This window comes from Cherax quadricarinatus, chromosome 63, assembly GCF_038502225.1.
Source record: "Cherax quadricarinatus isolate ZL_2023a chromosome 63, ASM3850222v1, whole genome shotgun sequence".
NCBI lineage: Eukaryota > Metazoa > Arthropoda > Malacostraca > Decapoda > Parastacidae > Cherax > Cherax quadricarinatus.
The window spans coordinates 17633180-17654279 of NC_091354.1; the positions used below are offsets into that span (position 1 = coordinate 17633180).

Below are 21100 nucleotides of genomic sequence, written 5' to 3' on the forward strand. Positions count from 1 at the left end.
GGATGAAGGGGAAATTTATATGGTCATATATTTATGATGTTAGTCTGTGATGAATGCAACTAGTTGAGCGGCTTATGTTAGGGTACAAGAGACAACTGCGTGGCTAAGGACAACTTATCTTTGGATGTGCGTCGGGTAAACCGCGGGCCATCCTAGACGACCACAAGTCCTCCCGCCCACTTCGTCAAGTTGTCAGACAAGTTCCTCCATCATCAGTGGCCGCAGTGCTCCTCGGGATAGGTATGGAAGATGTGGCCTGCAGCTCCTGGGCCACACATTCCTCTGCGTCTCCCCACCATTGACTATCCTCGGCCCTGGCGTCCTGCTCTATACCGACGCTCACGTTCTGGCCTGTACGACGAAGACATTGAGCTGAGTCCTCTACAATCTTGGGACCCACGCCCCCGCGCTTACTCTACAGGGCACGACTACCCAGACATACACTTTTCCTTCAAGGGGCGTGAAAACAGCCTCCTGGATTCCTTAGCCTACGAGAGAGCACTAAACCAAGTGGCGCACGAGGAGACTCTTAATTCCCTAGCTACACTTAAGACCATAGAATCACATTTCCGGGCAATTTGTGCTCCTGAAAACTCTCGTATTCGCTCACGAAGACAATCTTTTGGCGCTAAAGAAGACAAGAAGGGACTATACCGAATAAGCGGTGTATCATCAGCATCTTCAGGAGCGGCCGCTACCGTCTCTGAAGTGGGAATAGCCAACGTGTCAACCTCTAACCTGCTGTCCCACGCTACTGGCTCACACGAAAGTTTCGCACGAAAGACCACCTTCAGCAAAGGTTTTCGTAGTAGGCGACGACACCAGAAGTCTGAAATGGTCTTAGTAGCGCCCCTGTCTACCCACAGCGGCGGCGCAGGAGACAAGGACACAGTGATGACGATAGAGGATGGCAGTGATGGATACTGCAACAACCAACCAAACACCAGCGATGTTTATATCCGTCACTCTCAACCTGGCGACGACGGTACTGTACCAATAAATTTTGTATCTGTATTATGTACTCTAATCTCTCTAGACCTTGAATGACAACGTTTTACATGAAATTTTTTTTCGCAGAGCGAGAGTGCAGTGAAAATATTTCGACAATGCAGCACTAATTTGGTTGTCGTGCTGTAGGGGTACTATTGTAGTTTGAAAGTGAAGACTTCTCTTAGTCATCTTTTAGTGTACTTACACCCTTGTTTGTTATTGGGGGTATTTTGCACTGTTTACCGATGCAGATAGTTGTTTCAGTATACAAATATGATACAACTCCCTACAGTATTACCCACATGAAAATTGTGATTTATCTTTCTCGTTTGCACTGCAGAGAGTAAAACTTGAGGGACTTTAAGATTCCCAGAACTTTAAGTGTTCAGTGACACAAGCAGTGAAAGTTGTTTGTGCATACTTACTTATTCTCCAATCAGCAGTTTCATCAGCCCTAAATGGAATTGTTAATATTCAGCAATATTTCAGTCTAAAGAGTACAAGTACTTTAAAAAGCTTCATCATTAACGGCCATCTTGTGTGATGAAGGTTCTTGTTATCCAACCTGTCATTTTCCTTGCAGTTTCAAGAGTAATACTGGTTACCCCAAGATCCCTTACATTCACCGTCCACTAGGTGAGCGGTTTGATGGTGTTTCCGGTTTTAATTTCTTCATTTTATATATATATATATATATATATATATATATATATATATATATATATATATATATATATATATATATATATATATATATATATATATATATATATATGTCGTGCCGAATAGGCAGAACTTGCGATCTTGGCTTAAATAGCAACGCTCATCTTGCCATATAGGACAAGTGAAAATTTGTGTATGCAATAATTTCGCCAAAATAATTCTGAACCGAACGAAAAAAATATGTTTCACTAAGATTGTTTAGTATTAAATTATTGTAAACAAATCTAAAATATATTTAGTTAGGTTAGGCTAAAATAAATTGTTCTTGTTATAATAAGGTTAGGTAAGTTTTCTAAGATTCTTTTGGTGCAAAATTATAAATTTTTACGTCAACATTAATGAAAAAAATATATCTTTAAACGTATAAGAGAAAATTTTAGAAAGGACTTAATTTTAAACGAGTTCTTGCTAATTGACCAGTTTTACATATTCGGCACGACATATATATATATATATATATATATATATATATATATATATATATATATATATATATATATATATATATATATATATACATTCGCAAACAGGCGAAATTGTTTACAAACATTGTCTCTACGTCCACAGCAGGACCTGAACCAGCTAACTCTGTATCAGAGTCCACAGTACTTTACCACGGAGCTAGACCCAAGATAAGTATGGGCGCTTAGCCGAAGCTAAGCGATGTTACCCCATTTCCCCGGGCACCATACCCCCTGGCACCATACCCCCGGGCACCATAATCCCGGGCACCATAAACCCGGGCACCATACCCCCGGGCACCATAATCCCGGGCACCATACCCCCGGGCACCATACCCCGGGCACCATACCCCCGGGCACCATACCCCCGGGCACCAAGCTCGTTTTGAAAGTTATTTCATCGAATCCTGCCACATGCAGTGGACAACGAAAGAGATTTGAAATGCTTAACAATTCGCAAACAGGCGAAATTATTTACAAACATTGTCTCTATGTCCACAGCAGGTTCGAGTCCTGCTCTGGACGTAGAGACAATGTTTATATATATATATATATATATATATATTTTATATATATATATATATATATATATATATATATATATATATATATATATATATATATATATATATATATATATATATATATATATATATGGAAACACTTCCAGGCAAACTTGCATAAAAACTGTCAACTTGGGACATAAATACTGACAAACATTCAATAATATTATGTAAATTGATTATTCTATATAAAGAAATAAGCAATAACTGTCTCACTAATTAAATACAATTTAATAATTATTACTAACAACTTCGGTCTCTGAAAATAATAAACATTTTTCACGAGCATTATTAAATTTTCATTACCAGTTATCAAGTTACTACTATCGTGACAAAATCACTATCATATTACAAAATTTATAATCACAAAACAGGTAAAACTATACGAAATAATTTTTCATACAAAAGTAAGGGGAACTATTTTGTAGAACGAAAGAAGCATGGAAAATACGAACCATCTCGTAGAACGAAAGAAAAATACGAACCATCTCGTAGAACGAAAGAAAAATACGAACCATCTCGTAGAACGAAAGAAACATGAAAAATGAGAACCATTTCGTAGAACCAAAGAAACATTGAAAATAGTTGTATAACATAAATGTTTACCAAATTTATTAATACTAATACGAGGATCGATAGACCAGTAACATTTATATGAATGGTAATAAATGTTTGATAATATTATTCCGGAAAAAAATCCAATAAGCCTGTCGTATTAATTCAAATTTCAGTATTGCCACATTAGTGTTCAATTACGGACGCGTCCAGCTGGTGAATGTAATTACCTTTTATCCTTTAATAAATTTCCCACTCAACTTTGGAACATTATTGTTCGGCAGCTAACCACATCGACCATATAAATTTGAAGTATCAACTGTATTAAGGGAAACAATGTTGCAGTATAATAAATGAGTAACACCTTGGCCAGACGAGTGGTGGTATTTATCAGTTTAAGTGGGACATTGTATCTAGCTAAGAGTTAATATATATATATATATATATATATATATATATATATATATATATATATATATATATATATATATATATATATATATATATATATATATATATATATATATATATATATATATATATATATTTAACATGTAAGATATTTAAAGTTAGACCTACAGTAGTTATATAATTTTACTTAATATATGCACGTAAAAATAATATATGAATGAATTAAATTGAATCTTCCATAGTAAATGTCAAAAAATAAATTGAAGGAATTTAAACAATAACTGCATTAAAACAAATTGACTAAAGTCATTATATATCAATAACAGACCATTACTCAATTAAACAATTGGTCTCAGACCAGGCAGACTTGTCAGCAACCATTAACGAGTGACAGTGATAAAAACAGTGTGAAACTCTCACCTAACCAACCAACTAACAGACGTACACACCTAAGACAGCTCCAGTCTTTTTCTCTCACTTTTTCCATTTTTAGCTAATGGCGGCAACTGCTTCCACCTCATTACTTCTTTTGATCCTTGCCAGTATTGACTCGCGCTTTTCAACGCACCAATAAATAGCCTCTTATCCTGAATGCGTGTTCACCGGCTCCCTCTCTCAGCCTAGCCATTCCCTAAATTATGAAGTCGTAATATATCGTATATTTACGTGTGCTCTGGTAAATTAAGAACTCCAGTGTGACTACTTTGTGATCAAGACGGAGGCTGCAATTATAATTTCTTATTTTGCGAGACGAATCATACTGCCGAGGGCTCTTGGCCCCAGGAATGAAAACTTTTTCCCTTCCTTGGATTGAACCTGATTGCCTCCCATTCCCCAGGCGTTGTAAGAGCCCTACGAATTTAGCGCTGCAAGCTATCACATGATCAAGATCCCTGCCACCTGATTTTCTCCCTGACGGCTAACCATCTTAGGAATCTACTATGTGCCGAGTTCTTTATATTATGTTGGCCAAAAACCTAGCTTGGGTACACCACTTGACAAGTCATAACAAGAACATAAGAAAAGCCCATGCGGGGCACGTTCAATTCACCCACCGGCTTAAGCCAATGCCTTAAGGTAGTCAGGTCAAGTCACATTTACTAAGGAAGAAGCACGGCAACTGACCTAGTAGCACAGGCTAGTCAGGTCCAACTCACACCCACTCATGTATTTATCTAACCTATTTTTAAAACTACACAACGTCTTAGCTTCTGTGACGGTACTCGGGTGTTTGTTCCACTCATCCACAACTCTATTACCAAACCAGTGCTTTCCTATATCCTTCCTGAATCTGAATTTTTCCAACTTAAATCCATTGCTGCGTGTCCTGTCTAGGCTGGATATTTTTAGTACGCTATTTAGATCCTCTATTAATTCCTGTTTTCCATTTATACACCTCAATCATACCCCTCCTAGTTATACGTCTTTCTAGAGAGTGCAGATTCAGGGCCCTCAGTCCATCCTCATAGGGAAGATTCTGATACATGGGATCAACTTTGTCATCCTCCTTTGTACGTTTTCCAGTGCATTTATATCCATTCTGTAATACGGCGACCAGAACTGTGCAGCATAATCTAAATGAGGCCTAACCAAAGATATATAGAGTTGAAGAACAACCTGAGGACTTCTATTATTTACACTTCTTGATATGAAGCCAAGGATTCTGTTAGCTTTGAGAACACTTATGCAATGTTGTCTTGGTTTCAGATTACTGCTAACCAGAACTCCTAAATCCTTTTCGCAGTCAGTAATATTAAGACTCCTTTCGTGACAGATAAACCACCACAATATGACGACTGTGAAAGTAACCAACCAGCCGGGATAGCAGAGGTGGGAAGAAAGTTGCAAGTCGCCTGGAAAATGTAAATTAAATCAATGGGTTTCTTGTCAGTGAAAGATGTAAGCTGTATCGTACTCACCTAATTGTGGTTGCAGGGGTCGAGTCACAGCTCCTGGCCCCGCCTCATCATTGGTGTGTGTATGTGTGTGTGTGTGTGTGATCGTTCACATTAATAATACCCATGTAATTTATAACAACAATCCTACTTAATTAATCCCCAACACTGTAAACTTTGTTGATATTGTTCTCCAGCTGTTGCAACTTTTAACTATATGTACCAGAGAAAGGACATCTGCAGGTTTTATATTATTAACTTTAATATCCGTTTATTACACGATGTTCATTGAGGTTACAACTAATCTTTATATCACCAAGCAATGATACTGTCAGTTGAAGTTTGGTGTATATAGTTGAGATACGGGTAGGTGCATGTCATCCTGTTACTTCTAAAAAAAATGGCTAAAAACATAACCATAATTTTTAAAGGGGTGGACCAGTAAGCCAGCGGAAGGCCTCTGTCAGATGACCAAAATCTCCAGCTGTGGGTCATCATATGACTAAGACCCGTGTCAGGAAACACTTGTCCTGTTTCCTGACAAACCTTATCTAACCTAGCTGTATATGGTTTAATTTCTGGGATTAAAGTGAACTTTCAGTGTTTATATACTGAGATACACACACTGTTCGTCATATATAACCTGTGATATAACTTGTGGACGAATATTTAGTACATCCTAAGCTGCCAACCCATCCTGCTGAACTCTTTCTAACAATTTATTCTTTACGATGACATTTACGAAAATATTAAAATAACTGTCGAGATACATTGGCAAGACAATGGCTAAATGAAACCAGAAGACCTTCACTCAGTGCCTCAGCACAGACCTTCACTCAGTGCTTCAGCACAGACCTTCACTCAGTGCCTCAGCACAGACCTTCACTCAGTGCTTCAGCACAGACCTTCACTCAGTGCCTCAGCACAGACCTTCACTCAGTGCCTCAGCACAGACCTTCACTCAGTGCCTCAGCACAGACTTTCACTCAGTGCCTCGCCACTGACTTTCACTCAGTGCCTCAGCACAGACTTTCACTCAGTGCCTCAGCACAGACTTTCACTCAGTGCCTCGCCACTGACTTTCACTCAGTGCCTCAGCACAGACTTTCACTCAGTGCCTCAGCCACTGACTTTCACTCAGTGACTTTCACTCAGTGCCTCGCCACTGACTTTCACTCAGTGCCTCAGCACAGACTTTCACTCAGTGCCTCGCCACTGACTTTCACTCAGTGCCTCAGCACAGACTTTCACTCAGTGCCTCAGCACAGACTTTCACTCAGTGCCTCGCCACTGACTTTCACTCAGTGCCTCAGCACAGACTTTCACTCAGTGCCTCGCCACTGACTTTCACTCAGTGCCTCAGCACAGACTTTCACTCAGTGCCTCGCCACTGACTTTCACTCAGTGCCTCAGCACAGACTTTCACTCAGTGCCTCAGCACAGACTTTCACTCAGTGCCTCGCCACTGCCTTTCACTCAGTGCCTCAGCACAGACTTTCACTCAGTGCCTCGCCACTGACTTTCACTCACTGTCTCAGCACAGACTTTCACTCAGTGCCTCAGCACAGACTTTCACTCAGTGCCTCGCCACTGACTTTCACTCAGTGCCTCAGCACAGACTTTCACTCAGTGCCTCGCCACTGACTTTCCCTCAGTGCCTCAGCACAGACTTTCACTCAGTGCCTCAGCACAGACTTTCACTCAGTGCCTCAGCACAGACTTTCACTCAGTGCCTCGCCACATCCATCTTCCTCTCTTAAAAAAAATTAAGTCACACTGTGGTGTCTGGAACAATTCACAATAACCTACACTTGAGAGCAGGGGTCCCTAACCTGGGGCCCGAGGGTTGCATGTGGCCCTTATAGGAAATGGATGCGGCCCTCACATGAAATTATGAATTTACTGTTATGTAGGTTCCACACTGCTCAGTGTTAGCAATTAGAGCAATATTATTGTTATTATTTATCAAAAAAATGGCTTTTCAAATTGGCCCTTTCTTGCTGAAAGACTGAGGAAAACTGCTTTAGAGAGTAAACTATAAACACCAGTTCGGTCCGTGTGGACCATTATGAAGTCTAGGGACCGAAACGTCGTATATGGTCTTTTATTCAATGTGTGGGTTGTGTATCTAATAATACTTATTATCTCAGAGATCGATTGTTGCAGCGGTAATAAAGTGAAGTAACTCGTCCATTAAGAGATGTCAGGATTCACTCAGACGTATTCGTCTATTTTTTTTTTTTATTCGCCGGTACTCTCCCGGCCCGGGTATTTTCCAAGTAGTGGTGACCCGGCCTATGTAGATACATATATTGATGTCAGAGCCGTTAGCCAGACCCGATGTCGACATGGGTAGTGACGTCACCAGCAGTGTCAACATGGGTAGTGACGTCACCAGCAGTGTCAACATGGGTAGTGACGTCACCAGCAGTGTTAACATGGGTAGTGACGTCACCAGCAGTGCCAACATGGGTAGTGACGTCACCAGCAGTGTCAACATGGGTAGTGACGTCACCAGCAGTGTCAACATGGGTAGTGACGTCACCAACATTGTCAACATGGGTAGTGACGTCACCAGCAGTGTCAACATGGGTAGTGACGTCACCAGCAGTGTCAACATGGGTAGTGACGTCACCAGCAGTGTCAACATGGGTAGTGACGTCACCAACATTGTCAACATGGGTAGTGACGTCACCAGCAGTGCCAACATGGGTAGTGACGTCACCAGCAGTGTCAACATGGGTAGTGACGTCACCAGCAGTGTCAACATGGGTAGTGACGTCACCAACAGTGTCAACATGGGTAGTGACGTCACCAACATTGTCAACATGGGTAGTGACGTCACCAGCAGTGTCAACATGGGTAGTGACGTCACCAGCAGTGTCAACATGGGTAGTGACGTCACCAGCAGTGTCAACATGGGTAGTGACGTCACCAACATTGTCAACATGGGTAGTGACGTCACCAGCAGTGTCAACATGGGTAGTGACGTCACCAGCAGTGTCAACATGGGTAGTGACGTCACCGACAGTGTCAACATGGGTAGTGACGTCATCAGCAGTGTCAACATGGGTAGTGACGTCACCAGCAGTGTCAACATGGGTAGTGACGTCACCAGCAGTGTCAACATGGGTAGTGACGTCACCAACATTGTCAACATGGGTAGTGACGTCACCAGCAGTGTCAACATGGGTAGTGACGTCACCAGCAGTGTCAACATGGGTAGTGACGTCACCAACAGTGTCAACATGGGTAGTGACGTCACCAGCAGTGTCAACATGGGTAGTGACGTCACCAACAGTGTCAACATGGGTAGTGACGTCACCAGCAGTGTCAACATGGGTAGTGACGTCACCAACATTGTCAACATGGGTAGTGACGTCACCAGCAGTGTCAACATGGGTAGTGACGTCACCAGCAGTGTCAACATGGGTAGTGACGTCACCGACAGTGTCAACATGGGTAGTGACGTCATCAGCAGTGTCAACATGGGTAGTGACGTCACCAGCAGTGTCAACATGGGTAGTGACGTCACCAGCAGTGTCAACATGGGTAGTGACGTCACCAACATTGTCAACATGGGTAGTGACGTCACCAGCAGTGTCAACATGGGTAGTGACGTCACCAGCAGTGTCAACATGGGTAGTGACGTCACCAACAGTGTCAACATGGGTAGTGACGTCACCAGCAGTGTCAACATGGGTAGTGACGTCACCAACAGTGTCAACATGGGTAGTGACGTCACCAGCAGTGTCAACATGGGTAGTGACGTCACCAACAGTGTCAACATGGGTAGTGACGTCACCAGCAGTGTCAACATGGGTAGTGACGTCACCAGCAGTGCCAACATGGGTAGTGACGTCACCAGCAGTGCCAAGAATAGCTACGTCACCAAGCAACACAAACACTAATGACACTTGTCACATCTTCCATTCAAAACTTTATTGGTTCTGGCGATACTCGATTGATATTACCTCCTCGAACATTATTTCTTGCGATACTCGCCTGATATTATCCCCTAAAACAATATGTCAGACCTCACGCCCTGGAACATTATTTTATATCATACTTGCCTGATATTACCTCCTAACCTGTTGTTTCATACCATATTCACCTAACAATACTCCTCCGGTAGACAGTGTCGGATTATAATACCAATATTATCTCTTGGAATGCTATTGCAGTCCATATTACCTGGTATTATCTCCTGGAACAATATTTCAGACTATACTCTCCTGATATTATATTTTAGAACGTCATTTCCTACCATAATACGAGAATAATACCTCACATCATACCGATGTGATATTACCTGTGATGATATTTCACACATATTCTCCTGGTATTACTTCCTTGTAGGCTGTCAGGTTACATTTCCCTGATATTACCTCCCGGAGCTATTTCACACCAAACTGCTGTGATATTACCTGTTGGCAGGTTATTTCAGGTTATACCCCTGATATTATGTCCTGGTACGCTACTGTAGATCACATTCCCCTTGTTTTACAATCTGGTAAACAATTTCGGATCATGATCCCCCTGGTATATAATTTCATATCATATTCTTCTAAAACTATCTTCTGACACGCTATTTCAGATCATACTGACCTGATATTACCTCCTGACATATTTCAGATCATCCTCACTTGATATTACCTCCTGACATATTTCAGATCATCCTCACTTGATATTACCTCCTGACATATTTCAGATCATCCTCACTTGATATTACCTCCTGACATATTTCAGATCATACTCACTTGATATTACCTCCTGACATATTTCAGATCATACTCACTTGATATTACCTCCTGACATATTTCAGATCATACTCACTTGGTTTCACCTCCTGACCTGCCACTTTATTCCTTACTCTTCCTTATTCTCCTGATATTACCTCCTGATACGCCATTTCAAACCTTACTTTTCCTGATATTACCTCCAGGTTCGGGATTTCAGACCATGGACATGGTATTACCTCTTAGCTCGCTGTTTTTCTTCATTACAGTGAGTGAGTGAAGAAAATGCTCTCTCTGTCCGTGATCAATCCCCAGAAGCTGATGAAAGATTTCGGGTTTAAGTCTCACGTACAGAGTTTAATATCTGGAAAATTAAAAAGTTCGTATAATTGCGCTGTTATTAAGAATGATAAGTGTTATTATTTTAGCCTTCAGAACAGACAAATTCAAGTTAGTATTATTTTAATGGGGAAATTGGCAAATCTGTAATTATGACCTTAATTTTTAAAGTGTGAACGGGTAAGCCAGCGGAAGGCCTCAGTCAGATGACCAAAAGCTCCAGCTGTGGGTCATCGTATGACTAAGACCCTCGTCAGGAAACACTTGTCCTGTTTCCTGACGAACCTTACCTAACCTAACCTGTAAGTATAAAACAGCGCCTGGGGTGTGGGATGTAATCAGATTTGATTCTTTGAAACAAGAATAACTCCAAGTACTTTGATTTGGAGCTCATCATCGGCATCAAGACATCCTCAATGGAGAGAGAAACCCAAATAAATTTAACTTTTTTGATATCAGAGGAGAACTGGGTGGTCACTACTGTTTAATTAATTTTATAACGACTTTGCAGTGATGAGATGTCTGTCTGTATTTATGGCACACAGCTTTATCAAAGAAACTATTCCTGCAGTCTTTTCTGTATTATTATGGGAAGTAGGTCATTTCTATCTTCCTGTTCTTGCCCAGCTGACCAATTAACATTTAGAATGAAGGGAATGGCAGACATACATCGTGGTAAGGCAACCCGTTCTCCACACCTGCTACCCTGCATGTGGTAATACATAAACTAAGTTTCAGTATAAGAATTCAAGAAGGGAGGAGCACTACAGCAGGCCTACTGGCCCATGTTAGGCAGGTCTAACTCACACCCACCCACTCATGTACTCGTCCAACCTATATTTAAAGCTATCCAAAGTTCTTGCCTCAGCGACGGTACCTGGGAGTTTGTTCCACTCATTACAACTTTATAGACAACGCAGTACTTCCCTATATCCTTTCTAAATCTAAATTTCTCAAATTTAAATCCATTGGTGCGAATCCTGTCATGGGTTGGATATTTTAAGCACTCTGGGTATATCCCCCTTATTTATTCTTGCTTTCCATGTGTACACTTCGCTCATATTTCTTCCAATTTTTACGCTTTTCCAGAGAGTGCAGCGCATTCAGCCTAGGACACCCATCTCTTACAATTTCGCTATTATAGAGTAATTATACGGAGATATAGCTTAAAATACATTAACCTAACTGAGATAAAGATTTTATAGGAACTACGTTCATGCAGACATGGACGCACGCAACAGTTCAAGTGCCAGTGGCTCCCCAAATTGAAGTACAGGCTGAGTAACGAATAAATCAATATCAAGCATTGCTAATAATTATTTAAAAAGTATCTTTTAATGGCTCTTCTGCGGCTACGAACCACAGTTAAAAGTTCCCAGGCAAAATCGTATATTTTTATAATATACAGCAGAACAGCCCTCGGGTCACGAGTCGGGTCGGGTGTTTGTGTTAATGATTCCATTTCATTCTTATGAGATGCGTCTCCATTCTGATGACAATAAAAAGATAGGGCAATATTATCAGGGAAGGGACGATTGTATTATCAAAGTCAATCATGACTTGCGGCAACTTGCAAGACTAATTTGTGTCTCTGAGCTGTTGATGAGGAGGTGGAAGACTTATCGTTGATGATGTGATGATGATATGGTTCGCAGGTAGTGTCCCGGCCCGGGTCTTATCCAGTTTGACCCGCCGTTGGTCCCCCGGGGGTGGTGGGTGTCGTTCGTCGTCTTCTTGTGCATAATTCTTTCAGTGGCTCCCCGGGGTGGGGAGGGCTTGTAGTTAGTACTTCTGTATTTAATACTTCACGATGATAATTTTTGGCAAATATGTTACAGTAATATATTCAGACAGTATTTATTGTTTTACCTTTCATTATTTCAGTGTTTCATCATCTTCTTATATATCTCAGTTCATATAGACGTCTCTGCAGATTTTCTTGTTTTCTAACTTCTAAAATAAATTACCATATCTTAAATAATTAAATTAAAAATAATGAAGTTAGATATTCTTTGTATATTTACGTTTTCTGCAATGAGTTACGAAACGTGGTTAGCATATTCCATAGATTTAATGTTCAATACTAATAAGCTGTAAAACATGAATAATTGTGTCGACTTTAATGAATTCTTCTATAATTGATAAATAAGAGACATTTGCAACACTTGGGTATCTTTATTACAAAAATTTTCTCCTGCAGACAGTACGATACAGGTGTTGCATTTACCTGTATCTGACTGAAGAAACCTGTTGTGGAGGTGATACGTTTCGACAATAAAGATATTTAAACATTGCAGATGTGTCGTAGTTATCAACTTGTCGGTACTCAATACCATCAATAATAAGATACTCTTCTATAAAGTCAGAACCTCCAAAAACAATTACACAGTGACGCTGTGTATTGTATATTGTAAGTCAGTGCTTACTAGAGAGATATTTAAGATGTTGGAATAATATCAAATTCGCGAGGAAATGTGAACCCCGTGGGTCAGACAGCGCCTGGGGGAGTGGATGGCAATCAGGATTGATTCAAGGAAAAAAAGAGAGATTAGCTCAAATTCCTCTGATAAAGAGCCCTTCACCAGCATCAGTTTTTCCCTGTTAAAAGGATAAAAGTTATGGTATCAACATATAGCTTCTCAGTTAAGTAAACATATAAAGAAATGAATTAATATTATAACCAATTTAAGTGCCAAACCCGTAAACCAGTAAAGAAATAAAACGAACAAACTATTTACTGTTATTATAATTATTATTATTAATAATGATAATATTATTATTATTACAGTTATTATTATTACAGTTATTATTATTATTACAATTATTATTATTACAGTTATTATTATTATTATTATTATTATTATTATTATTATTATTATTATTATTATTATTATTATTATTATTATTATTATTATTATTATATTGAGGTGGAGACGATTAATCCGTAGGGGTCATACATGGCAGAGACAAACAGAAATGAAGGTTATTTTGGTAGTGAGAGGTGTGGACAAAGATGGCAAGAGAGCGAGGTTTAAAGTATACACAGCCAGTCACCCACATACCTAGCAACAAAAACCCGAAGCTCTTGCTTTTTTCAACTGTCTTTATCGTGCTCATTTCTCACTACTTTCATTACTGCCTTGTCACGAAGATGACTTTACAGCTAACGTTCAGAGCAGCAACTCGGTGGGTGCAGGGGGACTATGTGGGTCCCACTGTATGGGTACAGGGGCACTGTGGGGTACAGGAACACTATGTGGGCCCCACTGTGTGGGTGCAGGAACATTGTGTGGACCCCACTGAGTGGGTACAGGGGCACTGTGTGGGTACATTAATACTATGTGGGTACAGGAACACTGTAGAAACAGGTACACTATGTGGGTGCAGGGATATAACGTGAGTACCACTGTGGGGGTACAGGAACACTATGTGGGTACTACTGTGGGGGTATAGGAATACTATATGGGTACCACTGTGAGAGAACAGGAACACTGTGAGTGTCATTGTGCTGTTCCAAGAGGCACTATGTGGGTGACACTAATAGAGGGGCACCAAGGCTGTAACTGTGGGTACTGGGCCACTGGCTTTCTCTGTGAGGGTACAGGGGCATCATGTGGGATGCTAAGCTACTCTAGGTGCCACTACATGGGGTACTGTTCTATAATCGTACTACTTTGTGGGTGTAAAAGGCATTAAGTGGTGCAACATGCGGGTGGGGGTGCGTGGGCAATGTGTTTTGTGGCACGGAAAAACAATCAGTAAAAATATCCCAGCAGACGAACGCGCCTGTCTGAGTTGTCTAGACACGAGCCAGCCGCCTGCAGCAGCCCTGCTGATGTACTCTGTGCTGCCAGCTAGACATCCCGGGGACGGAAGGACATCCTCGGGGCAGCAGACATCCCTATGGTAGACATATTTCAGGAGCAGAGACTCCAGGAACTGGCAGACGTCCTCGGGGTTGATAACCATCTCCTGGGGACATCATAGCCGAGGTAGCTAGATATGGCTGGAGCAAACATCCCCGGGGCAAACAGACATCTCCGGATCAAACAGACATCCCCGGGGCAGACAATAATTCCCTGGGCAGACAGACATGCAACCAAACCAGTGTACAACTGGTTCCACGGAATCCTCTAGTTAACCAATGTACTAGTAGTTCTACAGAGCTGTAAAGTTAATTAATGTGCTTGTTAACTTTACTGCGTTTAATTACGTGGATAATTAAAGGTGCAGTTCATTCAGACACTACGAAATAATATTTTAAAACTACAATTAGGAGTCAACTCAAGGTGCATAAATAAATTAGTGTGTAGTTTTTAAAACTAACACCTTGATTGGTAGTAGCCATGTGGTATCTTCCAGCTCCACATTATAATGTATGTGTTCCGATGACTAAACGATAAAAAAATGTGGATTTTATTTTCATACTAGCAAATTCTATAGGAATGTACCTGATGACATATTTCCTTTTATCATTACTGACATTTTCCATATTGCAGGATATAATGGAGGCACGCAGGTTGTAACTCAGTCTCGACCAAATACACATTAAACAGAGGCATGTGTGGTTTCGTTGAGGCTAAAAGTTGCAACCGTATTTTGGTGGAATTTGGGGTCACGAAAGTTGTGGTGGATGATAGGATTACCATGAAAATTGTGTGGGATTTGACCACTTTACGACTGTGCAAAAGTAATACGTATCTTTGGAACTCAGTTTTAAGAATACGACATAAGCTTAGTGAATATGGGTGCCGGTAGTCAGCGCGAAGTCAGGTGGTGTATAATTTCTGGACTGTTGTGTGGTGTTCACATATGGCGACCTTCACCCAAAGTATTCTTGACATACATGTTGAAGCTACTTGGTTTGCCCTTGTTTTTCGTTGTGTTTATTTCTGGCTTGCTGGAAATGTTGGCATGAGGGGTCATTCTGCCCTTTGTCGCAATGTCTGCTGAAATAATAAACTTAATATTGTCGAGGATAACATGGAAATCCCGGTTCTGCCGACGCGACGGCAGGAATTTGATGTGGACGGTGGACCTCGTGAGTAGATGGCAGTGTTGGCGTGCTGAGGCAAGAAATAAAAGCATTATTGGTTCCCGCTACTGTTATTGATATTGTGGCAGCACCAGGACTCCTGTATCCTGTAGCGCTTGGCTTAGTTAATATTTGGGTAATATTTATAATACTTATAGCAGAGCAAACTTTTATTATAGCACCATTCATTTAAAGGTGACCCCTCAAGGGAGGTTCCTAGACGGTGGTGAGGGGCTCTTGATCTAGGGAATTGGATCTGTGCTCCAGTTCCCTGAAATGAGCCTGAATGCATTTCATCCCCCCCCACAGGCGCTGTATAATCCCTACGGGTTTAGTGCTCCCCCATAATAATGATAATGTAAAGGTGAGTTTTTTAAAGTCATCTTTGAGTGAAATGTTGTGTAATAAAGGTTTGCTAAGCATTAATCAACTTAGTTAAAACCTTGAAAACTGGCGAATTCCTTACCCTCCCCAATAAAAAAAGAAAAGAAAATCATGGTAGCCTCCAGCAGCCTCATGCAGTGATATGTGTACCGAATACTGTACATCTCAATGTGTATATATATGCAGAGTTTACTGTTATCTTTATTTAAAAGATTAAAGTATTCTTGATGGTAATGTGCAGGTGAATTGCTGCCATAACGATAACGATTCATGTGTAGCCGACAGGTCTTAAGAGTTACGACAGTTTGTGCCTATAACGTATCGCCCCTGCCACAGTTAAGTGGGTGCTGGGACAGTGACAATAAATACCTGAGAGAGGGAAGCGTGGGAGACATTTGTAATTAATTATTGCACTTTCCAGTTACCTGGTTCAGTTTGTTAAGTTTAAGAACTTTTAGAATATTTCAAATTTGCACCTAAACAGTCTTAAATTTATAGGATATTATCCGTCTTATCAAATGCATGAGCGTTAATATTTGAAGCCTATAAGAGGAGGCATGCTTTATTTATTGAATGGAAATCAACTTCATGTTAGCCATTAAGACCGAAAAAGTTACCTCAGTGTTAATTCAGTAAAGAATACACACTTCTCGGTGTATGTACATCTACCACTAATTTGATAGGTTTAAAGACTATCGACTGTGCGCGCTGGGTCATTAAGATAGCAATTCACCTTTACACCAACATCAAGAATATCTTAATATATTGAAACAGGCATTAAAGTAAGCACTTAATGATATACCGTATGCAAATATTATGTTATGCCTCTGTAACCAGAGGATATATTCACCAAGAGATGCTTACCCCTTAGTGTATATACGCTGAGTTTATTTTAATTCTTATTTTAAGGGTTAAAGTATTCTTGACTCGTGATGTAAAAGTGACATACGTTTTTAATGACACTCTTGCAGCTTAAAGGCTTTAAGCTTAACCTCGTAAATCAGTAAAAACTTTGTTACAGTGTGTGTGTGGCTATTTATAAACACAAAAAAACAAGACAACCTTTTTTCTTATGTAATACAATTCAGAACACCTGCAGTGTGCGGCTACCTTCATGAGAGTCATATTCCCGGAATAATAATCAACTGTTTTCCCTGTCATATTCCATTCCACAGGATTGGTTTCCTGCACAAAGAAATGAAATATGTCAGGATAAGTTAGGAGTCTGTAGTAGGGCGACAAGGATATCGTAGCATTCTATATCAATGGCTTAGAAAACCGGTTCTAATATGGGTTAAACGACTGGCTAAAAGGCAACCAGTATGTGTGTGGAGTTGTGAGGGCAGGGCAGCAACAAGCTAGCCACAACTGAGCATGTCTCACTCTGCCCAGGCCATCACTTGTAAAATCTTCGTTTCCTGGGACGTTTGTTGCTCCTCAAACCTTACTAGTTTTTTTTCTTAGTATCTCGATGATGATAAGGCTCTTGATCCAGAGAACTACCTTCCACTTTCTTAGATCAAACCTTATTGACTAAGGCGCTGTATGGCCCCTATGAGTTTTGTGATTCCCAGTAATAATAATAATAATAAAAATATTATTATTATTGTTGTCAATAATATTTTTATTATTATTATTAAACCCAAATGGCCCTTATAGGTATAACAATTCCCAATAATAATAAAAATAATAGTAATAATTCACGAACTTTTTTCTCGCGCTTCTGATTTTGTGCAGCTTAAGCCGGTCAGACCTCGGGTTGATATGTGGAAGCCAATCTCTCACTTCAGTTTTCGGCGGCGTTGTTCACCTTCTCCATGTTAGGACACATGTCTCATTGTCTCCCTTCATCCCTGCCTTCCCTAGATTTGGGCAACATTTCCTCTAAGAACACTTGGAGGAAGTATCTCAGTACAGCTCAGGCTGTTGTGTTCCTTAACACTCTAGCAGCCTCGTCGACGACGTTAGTAGCGTTACTGTTTGCTTCGTACCTGTGATTGAACGATTTAGCGGACGTTATTCCTCCTTGCTGGGTCCTTGACTCACTCAAGATGATCTTTAGCTCTCACACTCACTGCTGACTGACAGTGACAGCTCGGGAAGGAAGCAGTAGCTATCAAATGAAGATAGTTGTAGATGCCCAGAGAACTCGTAAGTACACGTCCAATTGAGTATTAATATTGACATTAAATTCACTCGTGCACTTCTGGCAGCATTCTGTAAGGTCAGCAATAAACAAAACAATTCTATATATGTTTTTCTCAGTTCAAATATAAGCATTATTTGAAAGACTTGCATTCAGTATTTTTTCATAAGGAACTCGATAACGACGTCAATGTAATATAATAAGAAAATGCTTTTTTTTTAATTGTTCCATATACATATATTTTTTAGGAGTGGAGATTTACCCAAGCAGGTGAAGATATATTTTTGTAATGTGATTTTTTTTTATAATGTTAAGTCTTGTTAATGTATGAGAATTTAGAATATTTGATGTTTGTATGCTTTATTTCTTATCGGACAAAAAAGGGTTTAGTTAAATGAAAAATTCACAGTTCATATTTAAATCTGCAGCAGCAAATATTTAGTGCATAAGCTACTTCATCGGTGCACAAGTGCCTTGGTTTCACTGGTCAATAATATTACTGTATCTGTTCACGTTTAAAAACGTGTTTCTAATTAATTTTGGGATGCCGAACTTATATCTGAACTTAAGTTTCCTCCAACACGTACACTATGTGACACAGAATCCCAGGGTGAATGATTTCACCAAGACAAGTATCACGGAGAAGAGTTACCAGGAAAACTTGACGATTAATTTGATTGTCGATTACTCCTAGTACGGGAGAGAGAAATTGAATACAAGCGAAAAAGCCGAAGAATGATGTTTGTATGATTATAAAAATTTGTTAGTTTTTGTTGGGCGTATATATAATGAATTTACGTTAAGAGATATTAGATTTTGTGATTGCATGCACCACATTTAATTTTTTATTTTTATTATCACACTGGCCGATTCCCACCAAAGCAGGGTGGCCCGAAAAAGAAAAACTTTCACCATCATTCACTCCATCACTGTCTTGCCAGAAGGGTGCTTTACACTACAGTTTTTAAACTGCAACATTAACACCCCTCCTTCAGAGTGCAGGCACTGTACTTCCCATCTCCAGGACTCAAGTCCGGCCTGCCGGTTTCCCTGAATCCCTTCATAAATGTTACTTTGCTCACACTCCAACAGCACGTCAAGTATTAAAAACCATTTGTCTCCATTCACTCCTATCAAACACGCTCACGCATGCCTGCTGGAAGTCCAAGCCCCTCGCACACAAAACCTCCTTTACCCCCTCCCTCCAACCCTTCCTAGGCCGACCCCTACCCCGCCTTCCTTCCACTACAGACTGATACACTCTTGAAGTCATTCTGTTTCGCTCCATTCTCTCTACATGTCCGAACCACCTCAACAACCCTTCCTCAGCCCTCTGGACAACAGTTTTGGTAATCCCGCACCTCCTCCTAACTTCCAAACTACGAATTCTCTGCATTATATTCACACCACACATTGCCCTCAGACATGACATCTCCACTGCCTCCAGCCTTCTCCTCGCTGCAACATTCATCACCCACGCTTCACACCCATATAAGAGCGTTGGTAAAACTATACTCTCATACATTCCCCTCTTTGCCTCCAAGGACAAAGTTCTTTGTCTCCACAGACTCCTAAGTGCACCACTCACTCTTTTTCCCTCATCAATTCTATGATTCACCTCATCTTTCATAGACCCATCCGCTGACACGTCCACTCCCAAATATCTGAATACATTCACCTCCTCCATACTCTCTCCCTCCAATCTGATATTCAATCTTTCATCACCTAATCTTTTTGTTATCCTCATAACCTTACTCTTTCCTGTATTCACCTTTAATTTTCTTCTTTTGCACACCCTACCAAATTCATCCACCAATCTCTGCAGCTTCTCTTCAGAATCTCCCAAGAGCACAGTGTCATCAGCAAAGAGCAGCTGTGACAACTCCCACTTTATGTGTGATTCTTTATCTTTTAACTCCACGCCTCTTGCCAAGACCCTCGCATTTACTTCTCTTACAACCCCATCTATAAATATATTAAACAACCACGGTGACATCACACATCCTTGTCTAAGGCCTACTTTTACTGGGAAAAAATTTCCCTCTTTCCTACATACTCTAACTTGAGCCTCACTATCCTCGTAAAAACTCTTCACTGCTTTCAGTAACCTACCTCCTACACCATACACTTGCAACATCTGCCACATTGCCCCCCTATCCACCATGTCATACGCCTTTTCCAAATCCATAAATGCCACAAAGACCTCTTTAGCCTTATCTAAATACTGTTCACTTATATGTTTCACTGTAAACACCTGGTCCACACACCCCCTACCTTTCCTAAAGCCTCCTTGTTCATCTGCTATCCTATTCTCCGTCTTACTCTTAATTCTTTCAATTATAACTCTACCATACACTTTACCAGGTACACTCAACAGACTTATCCCCCTATAATTTTTGCACTCTCTTTTATCCCCTTTGCCTTTATACAAAGGAACTATGCATGCTCTCTGCCAATCCCTAGGTACCTTACCCTCTTCCATACATTTATTAAATAATTGCACCAACCACTCCAAAACTATATCCCCACCTGCTTTTAACATTTCTATCTTTATCCCATCAATCCCGGCTGCCTTACCCCCTTTCATTTTACCTACTGCCTCACGAACTTCCCCCACACTCACAACTGGCTCTTCCTCACTCCTACAAGATGTTATTCCTCCTTGCCCTATACACGAAATCACAGCTTCCCTATCTTCATCAACATTTAACAATTCCTCAAAATATTCCCTCCATCTTCCCAATACCTCTAACTCTCCATTTAATAACTCTCCTCTCCTATTTTTAACTGACAAATCCATTTGTTCTCTAGGCTTTCTTAACTTGTTAATCTCACTCCAAAACTTTTTCTTATTTTCAA

General features: G+C 40.5%; 1 protein-coding gene across 1 annotated transcript in view; it reads left to right on the forward strand.

Annotated features, from left to right (window-relative positions):
* Positions 1 to 234: 234 nt before the first annotated feature.
* The window catches only part of LOC128698195 (proton channel OtopLc), a 1090877-nt gene continuing 1070011 nt past the window's right edge, over positions 235 to 21100 (forward strand). Inside the window, exon 1 of the mRNA XM_070098675.1 lies at positions 235 to 985. Coding sequence (XP_069954776.1) covers positions 250 to 985 — 736 coding nt within the window. The 5' untranslated portion in view covers positions 235 to 249. The remainder of the gene's footprint in view (positions 986 to 21100) is intronic.